Genomic DNA, 12,165 nt, shown 5'->3' with positions numbered 1-12,165 from the left:
ACTTTTTGAAAATGGGTCACAAAAAACTCCTGAAACACCAGCTGTTCACCACAGCCTACAACCTCCTTCAGCTTAGCCACAGTGATCCTGTAAAGTGTCCTTGGGTTTTCTTATAAGGTGCTATATAAATACAATTATTATTATCATTATTATTATTTAAAAAAAGGTAAAAGAATATGTTGTGTGTTGCGGCACACAGGCCACTATGAAGAACCCTGAATGCTATGCATTAGCCGGGCTTTTCTAATGTAGCTCAGCGTAAATTCTGTCAGGGAGACTTCAATTACGTTATCTCTCTTCTCTTTAACTGATCAGCTGGTTGGTGGGTGTTAAGTTTCTGTAAACCAATCAGAATCAGGCATGTATGTTCAAGCCAATCACAGCATGTAAGTGACCCCAAACTTTTGACCGGTAGTGTATATTAGTTATAGTTTAAAGGGGAGTGCATGCTCAGAAAGAGGAGAGACACACAGAAATGAGAAAGTAATGAGAATATATGGTTCGTAACAGATTATAAACGCTTTAACGAGCTGTTTTTCAAACTGAATAAAAGTGTTTCAGGATCAGTGAGACTGAACTCTGATTCTGATCAGTGAACGAGTCGACAGCTAACTGATCTTTATCAGTCGCTGCCCCCTGGTGGACGACAACACCATCACAGCACACACTCACCTGTGGATGAAGAAATACATACGGAACATTTTGCATTTAATCCAAGCTATGCAAGCTGCACTGTGGCACAGAAAAAAAATCACTGCAAAGGGTCATCCGGTCTGCAGAAAAAGATCACTGGCTGCTCGCATAGACATATATATATATATATAATGGACCACCAGATCCCGTGTCTCTGGATGGAGACCAGTGAAGGATGTTAGAAGATCTTTCCCGGTGATGGCTGAGCGTTACTGAGCAGCCTCCAACTGAGCTTGAAGACGTAGATGTGACGTGAGCAACCTGTCTGAAAGTTGGAAGTCTTCTGGTAGCTGTGCCAAGAGAAATCTCAATCATTCCCAATCTAGCAGAGACGGAGAGCGTAGGTATATGTAAGGAGATAACATAGACACAGGCTAATTATTGATCACTACAATGATAGTTAACATTAGTAATTAAACTTAAACAGCTAATGGAAGTCCAAACTGCCTGAGAGCTTCTCCTGTACTATACGGTAATTCCTCTACTATGAGACAGTAAGTCTCGTGGTTATGACCCAATCGTTAGCCTATTTTTATAAAAACGTCTGCTACGGAGCCATAACGTGAGGTACAAGGTAATGGAGCCTTTTATACATTGTCGTGTTTCTTTAGAAATAAACAATGGACAAATAGAGTCTTTAAACTCTTCAGATGTAAAGTTATTCTCTGTCAAAGTGACGTCAAAATGAATGGGAGTCAATGGGATGCTAACGGGAGGTGATGGCTTTTTAGCATTAAAATGGTGCCATAGGAGGTTCATGGTCCGAGGAGAAGCTAACCCCCTTGGCTGCTCGCTGCCCACACCTGACAGCATCGCCTCGTCCCGCTACCTGAGCAGAGCAAAAACCATAATCAAGGCCTCCTGTCACCCAGGCCACGAACGCTTCCAGTTACTCCCCTCAGGAAGGCGTTACAGGTCTGTCAGAACAGCCCGGTCTCACGGCAGTTCGTGAAATGGTCACGTTATAGAATCTATTGATTCGTGTACTGAACACGTTCATGTCGTTATTTCCGCGTGGTGAGCACGAATTTTAAAGTAATGTATTTCAATGGGAAGCATATTTCGTGATCACAGAACAATTGCGGTAGCGAGTAGTATTGATAAGGTGAAAATCCGAGCAGGGAGGTTGGTCGGGGGGGTGGATGGGTCAAACAATACAGGACCGGGGATCGCGTCCCGTTGTTGCAGTTCCTTTCCGTGTTATTCTCTTCCTAACCACAAGCGTCCCGTTGTTTTGGCCGGCGTGTGGCGTTTAATTTCCCCGTTGCGTTTAATTTCCCCGTTGTGGCGTTTAATTTCCATGTTGTTGCGTTTAATTTCCCCGTTGTGGCGTTTAATTTCCCCGTTGTTGCGTCCCCCAGAGACCGCAAATCGTGTCCCGGCGCCCGGGGACCGCGTCCCGTGTGTGGCAGTCCGTCCCGTTGTTGCCGCCGGTGTGTGGCGTTTAATTTCCCCATTGTTGCGTTTAATTTCTCCGTTGTGGCGTTTAATTTCCCCGTTGTGGCGTTTAATTTCTCCGTTGTTGCGTTTAATTTCCCTGTTGTTGCGTTTCATTTCCCCGTTGTGGCGTTTAATTTCCCCGTTGTTGCGTTTAATTTCCCGTTGTTGCATTTAATTTCCCGTTGTTGCGTTTAATTTCCCCGTTGTGGCGTTTAATTTCCCCGTTGTGGCGTTTAATTTCTCCGTTGTGGCGTTTAATTTCCCCGTTGTGGCGTTTAATTTTCCCGTTGTTGCGTCCCCCAGAGACCGCGAATCGTGTCCCGGCGCCCGGGGACCGCGTCCCGTGTGTGGCAGTCCGTCCCGTTGTTGCCGCCGGTGTGTGGCGTTTAATTTCCCCATTGTTGCGTTTAATTTCTCCGTTGTGGCGTTTAATTTCCCCGTTGTGGCGTTTAATTTCTCCGTTGTTGCGTTTAATTTCCCTGTTGTTGCGTTTCATTTCCCCGTTGTGGCGTTTAATTTCCCCGTTGTTGCGTTTAATTTCCCGTTGTTGCATTTAATTTCTCGTTGTTGCGTTTAATTTCCCCGTTGTGGCGTTTAATTTCTCCGTTGTGGCGTTTAATTTCTCCGTTGTGGCGTTTAATTTCTCCGTTGTGGCGTTTAATTTCTCCGTTGTGGCGTCCCCCAGAGACCGCGAATCGTGTCCCTGCGCCCGGGGACCGCGTCCCGTGTGTGGCAGTCCGTCCCGTTGTTGCCGCCGGTGTGTGGCGTTTAATTTCTCCGTTGTGGCGTTTAATTTCCCAGTTGTTGCGTTTAATTTCCTGTTGTTGCGTTTCATTTCCCCGTTGTTGCGTTTAATTTCCCCGTTGTGGCGTTTAATTTCCCCGTTGTGGCGTTTAATTTCCTGTTGTTGCGTTTCATTTCCCCGTTGTTGCGTTTCATTTCCCCGTTGTGGCGTTTCATTACCCCGTTGTGGCGTTTCATTTCCCCGTTGTGGCGTTTCATTTCCCCGTTGTGGCGTTTCATTTCCCCGTTGTGGCGTCCCCCAGAGCAGCTCAGTGTCACAGCAGTTCGTGATATGGTCACGTTCGAAAATCGTGACCTGTACACGATCAATGAATCTAAATAACGTGACCATTTCACGAACTGGCGTGAGACCGGGTTGGCTTTTTCTCCACAGCCATCACACACTCTAAACATTCAGTTACAGAAATAGGACTTCATCGTGCTGGATGATTATCTTGCCTGCTTTGTACTGCATTTGCAGTTTTCCAGTACTGCGATCTTTAAAAAAAAATTTTTTTGGTGTGAGAGTACAGCGTGAGTGTATGAATGTATACTAGTGTAACGTGACGGTTCGGTATGTGGTGGTGGATCACTCTTTATGAGAACAAACAGCAGGATGGAGACGGATGACTTTCTCAAGCGGTACTTTACTGAACACCACTCACAACAGCAACACTTCCTTGTTCGGACCTTCCACGTGACTGAACTAACCAATCAGAAGCGAGAACTTAGACTGAGGTAAACATGAGGGAATCAGAGAGGCAGATTCAACAGAGTATCCTGACTGTGTTAAATATGTAAACATGTAAATATGTAACTAATAATTGTGTAACATAAATATGTAAATGACTGACTAAACATTGTAAATACATTTCTAGTAAATTAACTCAAATATAAATTATATTAAATTCTGAGCCTTACACCTTTCAAATATGAATTAACTCCACTTCTAAACCTAACACTAGTATGCACTAGTCCAGTGGTTCCCAACCTTTTTTCCTTGGCGCCCCCCCTACTTATGTCTAAGAAAAGCTGAGCCCCCCTCCTCCGAAACCGAAGTTGAGGTAACTGTCCCTTACTTTCTTTTTTGATACAGAGGAGTTATCAGCACTTATACGTTTCTCCGCCATGTTTCGTTCATAAAATAGTGATGCTGTGGCGGCAGGAAAAACGAGGATGATAGCAGCTAGCAGCTAGCAGCTGACCTGATGACAGCAGGGTCCCAGGTTAAAGGTCCCGGAGGTTTGGCCTACTAAGTAGCCTGCCTACAAGTTTAAGCGAGAACAAAAATATATAGTTTTTATACAGACTTTTATATACATTATATATTCTAGTGTAATATCATAATTTGTTTAACATGTGGAAATATTTTTTTTTTACCTCAACTTCAAACCAGATAAAGACTTGCGCCCCCCCTGTGATCTTTGCCGCCCCCCTTAGGGGTCCCCGGACCCCAGGTTGGGAACCACTTGCACTAGAAGTACCTGTCCCATTATGTGTATGTGAGGGTATGGTGTGTGGAAGGGGGTGGTGTGTGCCTATGAATGTATACTTCTAGGCACCAGAAGGAGTAGCACTTAATTTTCGTTGTTGACAATGTTTTACAATGTTTGACAATGACAAATAAAATGATTCTGATTGTGTTGTCGTCCTGTCGACGATGCAACTTTTTGATTTTCTGGGTCAAAATAGTTTTTCTTATGTCGCTATTCCCAAGTTTTTTGTAACTTTTTCTGATTTTTGCTGCGATTCTTTTATACATTTGCTATAAAATTGAATAAAAACACCCAAATTCAATGAAAGTAGTGAACTGATCATTTATTTTACTTGTGAAGAGCGTTGTATGGAACCATCCACGTTATTTATTTTGACAATCTGGTTGAAAGAAACCCACATTTCTGATATAAAAACTTTTTGAAAATGCATCAAATTTGACCCAAGGACACGTTTACCATTTTTCGCTGTTGTTGGAGTCAATCCCAGCATGCACTGGGGGAAGGTTAGGACACACCTTAGAGAGATCACTTGTTTGTGGAAGTTTGTGGAAGATTTCACTTTATTTTTGTAAATAATCATAATATATTATTGTTACTATGGAGGACAAAGAGATTGAAGTTAGTATTATTGTTACAATTTTAAACATAGTAAGTCCTTAAAATGTATAAAATTGCTCCGTTTAAGAAATATATTTGTAAATCCATCAGCTTAAAAAAACATAAAATGTTAAAAATTACAAAAAATAAATTAGTTTTAGTATTATTTTTTTGTTTTATTCATTTTTTTGAATCATCCTGACTTCATTTCTAAACTGTGTTCATATGTTGCTGTTCGTGAAGAAACAAAAAAAAAAACCCCACAAAAACTGTTTTTCTAGAATGACTTTATTTCTATATATAAAATTTTGAATCTATAAAAACAAAACATGATGCTAAATAAACATATGGAGATCATATTGAGACTACATGCTCTCAACACGTTCTCACACTCATCTCGTAAAATATGGACGCTTGGTCAGGTGCCTTTGTCGTTGTTATTGACGCTAAAAGTCTCCTTTAGCGCTATAAGCCGTCCCTTTTGACGCAGTAATTTTAAGGAAAAGGTCGTGGGTGGGCGTACGGTTCTGTGAAACACGGGAGGAAAGAAAAAGGCGACTATAGCAAGCGTGACAAGCGGGACAGGAAATTCGCCCTTACATACTACTCTTTAAATCCTCTCTAACTGCTGCTCTCCCCGGTGCGTTACACAAACACGCTGAAAGACGCCTTTTTCGTCGCATCTGACGCTGACAGCCACTGTCCAAACGTCCTTATTTTACGAGTTCGGAATGAGAACGGGTTGTCCACAGAAACAATATACTGGATGTTTGTTAACATAAATGTCATAAATCAGAACAACATCAATAAAAAGACAAACAAAAATCCCTTTATGGAAGAATCTGATATAACCATGGATGTATGAAAGGTCCAGTGTGTAATGTGTTTAGTTGTTCATTATCAAAATCTGTGTTGCCCGTTCACAAACTTGACCTTTTTCATGAATATTTACCACCACCATCAATTCCAAGTATTCCTTTTGGCTTGAAATTTTACATTTGCATTTTCATAAACTGGGGTAGACGCTCCATATTCATGCTCCATCTTGAAATACGTTAGCCGGTAAGGGACATACGTGTGTGTGTGTGTGTGTGTGTGTGTGTGTGTGTGTGTGACATACTGCTCCGCCTTTCATGTTTTCTCTGTCACATGATAAACTCACAGGTGCTGCTAATGCTGCTAATGTGTATCGTAGCTTCCCGGCCCTGGCAAGTTTGAAGAAGGAATCATGTATTAAGAGAACAACCTGCTTTGTATCTGATTTTTAAATGACTGAAATCGAGGTTTGTAGCTCTGATAACTGGCTAACCAAAGAGCCAAACAAAAGTTCATACAGCTATAGCTAACTGTTAGCATGCTTATAGTCTCACATTGCCAGACCTTCCTCCACAGTCTGGCTAGTCCACACTTCTGGGACGGGAGAGAAACGTTCTCTGGTTTATCGACATTTCTTTACACCAATCAAAATCGTCTTGGGTGGTACTAAGCTCCGGACGGAGCCACGGTGCCTCTGCTAAATAGCCTCGGGAAGGAACTTGTTTTGGTGGAACATGTGTACGTTCAAAGGTAGTTTTAGTCGTGCAACAGAAAACTCAGATTAGACAGATAGTCTAGCTAGCTGTCTGGATTTACCCTGCAGAGATCTGAGGAGCAGTTAACCATAGTCCTCACAAATCCACCGGAGGTTAGAACGCCAACACAGAGACAGAGGAAGGGGACGGACATCCGGCGCATTTTCCAGCGACACCAGAGCAATCCCGGAAGTGGAAGGTTGTAGATATAGACTAGCTTGCTTATAGCCATATTGATCATAGTTTGGAGTCGGTATAAAACATGGAGGTTGTCACTCATGACAAAAACAATGGTTCGAAAAAAATGTTTTGACGTGCAAATTAATCACACGAAAAAAAATTCCGTAAACTCGCCTCTTTTGCCGGCAGCCACGTGTGTCTGAAAGAGGCCACGTCTTTAATTACGCAGAACTTTAAGCCTAAATATAATTTAAACGGGTGGGTTAATAACCACAGTTTTTGGCTAGCTAAACTAGCTGTTAGCTATGAGCTAATATAGTCCAATAGATAAAAGCCAGCTAGAGCTAACAGTTAGCTAACCTAGCAGTTGGCTCCAGACAATAGCTAACAGTTAGCTTGCTATATAACTATAACTAGCTGTATGGAAGTTTGTAAATAACAATAAGTAAACAGTGTGATAATAGTAGCCAACAGCTAACTAACTAGTGTGGTATTTGAGGGCTTATAAGTTTAAATTATGTTATAAAGAAGATACCACACTAGCAATTAACCTTGCTATGAATTTTAGATTAATGGCAGTTGCAACTAACATTTAGTAAGCTTGTTTTCCCTTCAACTAACAGATTGACAGATAACAGTGAGCTACAGCTAGCTTGCCAGTTTTTGGTTCATTAACTGGCTAACCACAGTGTATAGATAAAAGCCAGCTATAGCTAATAGTTAGCCAACTTAACAGTTTACTCCACACAGCTATTCATACAGTTTAACAATAGCTAACAGTTAGCTTGCCCTATATAATTTTACAGTTTGTAAATGACAGCGAACTAGTCTTCATAGTCCCGTTACAGCTAACAGTTAGCTTGCTTTGTATGAACCATGAAGTTAGTCGATAACAGTTAGCGTAGCAGTTGTTTATGTGTACATGAGAGGACACACAAGTAAAATGAACTCCAGGGAGAGTTCAAAACTGACAATACAAATTAATTAAAGTTTGCTAAACACTGACTGTGATAGAGGATCTCTCTGAAACCTGGAAGGAAGGAAATCAATTAAAAACAAACTTACGGATGATTTGGAAAACGATAAGCAAGAGTGTAAACGACAGAATTTAAAGATTTAAAAAATACTATTTTATGGTTTCCCTTCTGTATCCTCTAAAGCTCATGTTTAAAGTGGCCATATTATGCTCATTTTCAGGTTCATAATTGTAATTTGAAATTGTACCAGAATAGGTTTACATGGTTTAATTTTCTAAAAACACCATATTTTCGTTGTACTGCACAATGCTGCAGCTCCTCTTTTCACCCTGTGTTCAGGTCTCTGTTTTAGCTACAGAGTGAGACCTCTCACTGCTGGAACATCTTTGTTGGCAGTCGCACATGCTCAGTAGCTAGGTAAGATCACATGCTCAGTAGCTAGGTAAGATCACATGCTCAGTAGCTAGGTAAGATCACATGATCAGTAGCTAGGTAAGGACTACATGAGCTAGCTAGCTGTTTCTCCAACTTCAGCAGTACAAGGCAGGATTAGCCGGGAGACTTCTTCTAAACGAGGGCGCACTTCAAACTTTGTGTGGAATACCTGCAGAACAGGGACATGGAAGTAATTATTTTGTAGATTATGGTGAACTAGTGTGTGTTGTAGCAGTGGTTTGCCATTCAGAACGAGCTAGCATGCTAGCGCTAGCATGCTACCGTTAGCCACCTCGTCTCGGCTAGTGACATAGAAAGCCGTGCAGATTTTGACCAGCTCACCCGGAGACTGAAGGCAGGACACATTCAGAAACCCGTACCTCACTCTAAACACCATGGATGGTTTTTTCCCATGTTTGTATGCGTGTGGAAGCACCAGAGACACAAAATAATACCCCAAATCCCAGAAAAAGTGATTTTTTCATAATATGGGCACGTTTAACAGAAAGCACATACATCAGTAATAAAAGATCAAATGGATCAATCATTAACCTGATCAGATTCTTCTCCTCAGTGTTTGTTTCCAGCACACAGTGATTATAGATGTATGTGTTTATGTACAGATTCATATTTACAGGCTGAACGGAGTCTGTCAGAACAGACGGTCTGGTTTAAAAACGTCCACACGTTCACTGTGGATTAATCTCTAAAATACCTGCAGTGTAGTCACAGGTGAGTTCACACCTGCAGAAAGACTCCTGTCTCTGCTGCCATCAGATCAGATTTCTACTTCGGGGGTTTTGACTGATGCTACGTTTACACACGTGGCCGGCTATTTTCATAAACGGACATTTCAACCTCTCTGTTTTCAAAAATAACATCGTGCACAGCTGTCAGTTTTCAGAAAAGTCTTCATTTACACGTACCCGTGTATATATGCCGTCAATGCTGTCAAGAGCACGCCAAACCTGTAGGTGGCAGTGTAACAAGAAGCTCAAGCCCACATTAGCCAATCAGAATCCCTAAAATAGCAACAACAGCAACAAATCACTTCCTCTCTCTTCTCTTCCTCACTTCCTCGGCTGCCTAAACCTCCGTTTGTCTCAGTTTACACGCAAACGTGCAAACGAAGTTTTCCCAAATCTGCACTCTGGCTGGAGTTTTTAGTAAGAATCGTTTTCAGAGGTGAATTCTCCATTTGCTTGTAAACGAAGGGCACAAACAAAAGGAAATGTCTCCGTTTTTCAAACTAACCATGTACGTGTAAACAGAGTATGAGAATCAAAAGATGCTGCTGCAGCTGAAACGCTGCCTGTGACATCACTGATGGGGGCGTGGTCAGGTGTGGCTCCGAGCCCAGGAGAGCTGCAGGTGAACATGTTTGAGCTGGGGAAGGCAGCCATTATATTTTAGCATATTGTTACTCAAGTGGTCTGAGAGCTGACTAGACTTCTGCAGCTCCTCTTGGCTCTGTTTTCAGGCTTTAGATAATCTAGGCCCTGATGGAAGACTTTGGCCAATCACAGGTCATTTCAGAGAGAGAGAGAGAGAGAGAGAGAGAGAGAGAGAGAGAGAGAGAGAGACAGAGAGAGAGAGAGAGAGAGAGCTTTAATGCCGTTTGCTACATAGAAACTTTTAACTGTTGAAATGGACTCATTCACTGATTTAAAGTCTTTTTGAAGCTCATCACGGACTGAAAGTTGGAGTAAAAAAAATACTCGTAGATAAAAATTCAAACGTGACTAAATTATGAGACAATGAATCTGAATTTTGAATTAGTATCTCATAATTTCAATTGGTCTAATCACAAATTTGACAGAAAAGCAGTTTGGAGGCTAAAAACACTGATTAGGATGATGATGGTGATTATGTGTTAAACCTGCTGAACTAAAACATCAGCAAAGATTTTCATTTTGGCTGAACTGATGCCGAGTTATTGATCACCTGCAGAAACCCGGAGCTCAGAGCAGCCGCACCTCTCCCAGCCAATCAGCTGCAAGTTTTTTTTTTAACTATTGCCAATCGGCTTCTGGCCTGCTCAGTCTCTGGAGGACACAGGCTGAATCTCACTTCTCTTATTTGATATCTCCTCGCTCCTCGGTTGAACAGAAAGTTGTTCTGGCTTTCCTTCGTTGAAGGCTGTATCAAAGCTCTTATTCCTGCCCCGAAGATGGGGGATGGAGGAGGGATCTCTGAGGAACTATGAGCGAGGATGGAGGAGGGATCTCTGAGGAACTATGAGCGAGGATGGAGGAGGGATCTCTGAGGAGCTATGAACGAGGATGAAGGAGGGATCTCTGAGGAGCTATGAACGAGGATGGAGGAGGGATCTCTGAGGAGCTATGAACGAGGATGGAGGAGGGATCTCTGAGGAGCTATGAGCGAGGATACAGAGAGCAGCCTTCCTGGAAGCCGTGCAGATGAAGCAGGTGCTAACTCTGCCCAAACAGCTGACGAATTCACGCAACGCTTCAGAGGAAAGGACGTCTCATCCCTCTAAAAACACATTTCCTCATTCCCTCTCTCCTCGTGTGATTTCCTCACGTCCCTCCCGTGCCTCCTCGGTGGGACGGACTGAGATGCGAGGAAGGGAAGCAAGTGGGGGAAACGTGGATGCAATTCAAATGGAAGTGAGATTCAGCCCACAGTTGCTCCCCGTGACATCACCTATGTGCGTTGTTTGTTTGGATGATGTCACAGGACGGCGTCCTGCCTCTGGCCAATGAGGAAGCCTGGCGTGTGCGTCACAGGTCCTCGTCCATGCTGAAGCTGCTCCTCCGGCTGCTGGTCTTCGAGGCTCCGCAGGACAGCAGGGGGTCGGACATCGCCCCCCCTCCCCCTTCCTCCATCAGTATGTCTGCCAGGCCGCGGAACTCCGTCAGCCCCACGTCCGACATCAGGTCCGGGGAGAAGACGGGAGAGGCCGCCCGAGGCTCGTCCAGATCAACGAAGCTCAGGGCGTCCAGACCCAGGGACGGGGTCGCCAGCGAGGGGGCGGAGTGGGGGGAGGGGGAGGAGAAGAGGTGAGGCAGGGAGGGGGAGAGCATCGCTTGGGGGTCCAGGGAGGAGGAGGAGGAGGAGGAAGAGTTGAGGCTGTGGAGGCGAGTCTGACGCTCCAACTCCTACAACGAAGAAACACAAACGCAGACAGGAAGTCAGAACAGAAGAGTGACGACTACGGTCCCTTGCTGGACGTGATTCTCCTCAATAGCATTTAAAGCTACAGACACAGAAATGGCACACCCTAAGGAAAGCTCATTGTGGGACTGGCTCTAGTGGCTGTAATTCTGGACCAAGGCTGAATTTAGGGAAAGAGACTTAAGATACAGTATTAGGGGACCACTAAGGTCTATATAAAGAGACTTCAGATACAGTATTAGGGGACCACTAAGGTCTATATAAAGAGACTTCAGATACAGTATTAGGGGACCACTAAGGTCTATATAAAGAGACTTCAGATACAGTACTAGGGGACCACTAAGGTCTATATAAAAGAGACTTCAGATACAGTATTAGGGGACCACTAAGGTCTATATAAAAGAGACTTCAGATACAGTATTAGAGGACCACTAAGGTCTATATAAAAGAGACTTCAGATACAGTATTAGAGGACCACTAAGGTCTATATAAAGAGACTTCAGATACAGTACTAGGGGACCACTAAGGTCTATATAAAAGAGACTTCAGATACAGTATTAGGGGACCACTAAGGTCTATATAAAGAGACTTCAGATACAGTACTAGGGGACCACTAAGGTCTATATAAAAGAGACTTCAGATACAGTATTAGGGGACCACTAAGGTCTATATAAAAGAGACTTCAGATACAGTATTAGGGGACCACTAAGGTCTATATAAAAGAGACTTCAGATACAGTATTAGGGGACCACTAAGGTCTATATAAAGAGACTTCAGATACAGTACTAGGGGACCACTAAGGTCTATATAAAAGAGACTTCAGATACAGTATTAGGGGACCACTAAGGTCTATAT

At 43.1% G+C, this 12,165-nt stretch overlaps 1 protein-coding gene across 1 annotated transcript in view; it reads right to left on the bottom strand.

Moving 5' to 3' along the window:
• Positions 1-10,183: 10,183 nt before the first annotated feature.
• Positions 10,184-12,165, bottom strand: part of LOC116045500 (transcription factor E3-like) — a 30,101-nt gene continuing 28,119 nt past the window's right edge. The window contains exon 12 of the mRNA XM_036008083.1: positions 10,184-11,294. Coding sequence (XP_035863976.1) covers positions 10,917-11,294 — 378 coding nt within the window. The 3' untranslated portion in view covers positions 10,184-10,916. The remainder of the gene's footprint in view (positions 11,295-12,165) is intronic.

This window comes from Sander lucioperca, chromosome 12 (assembly GCF_008315115.2).
Source record: "Sander lucioperca isolate FBNREF2018 chromosome 12, SLUC_FBN_1.2, whole genome shotgun sequence".
NCBI lineage: Eukaryota > Metazoa > Chordata > Actinopteri > Perciformes > Percidae > Sander > Sander lucioperca.
The sequence above is the reverse complement of the archived record's forward strand: the minus strand, read 5'-3'. Positions and strand labels throughout refer to the sequence as shown.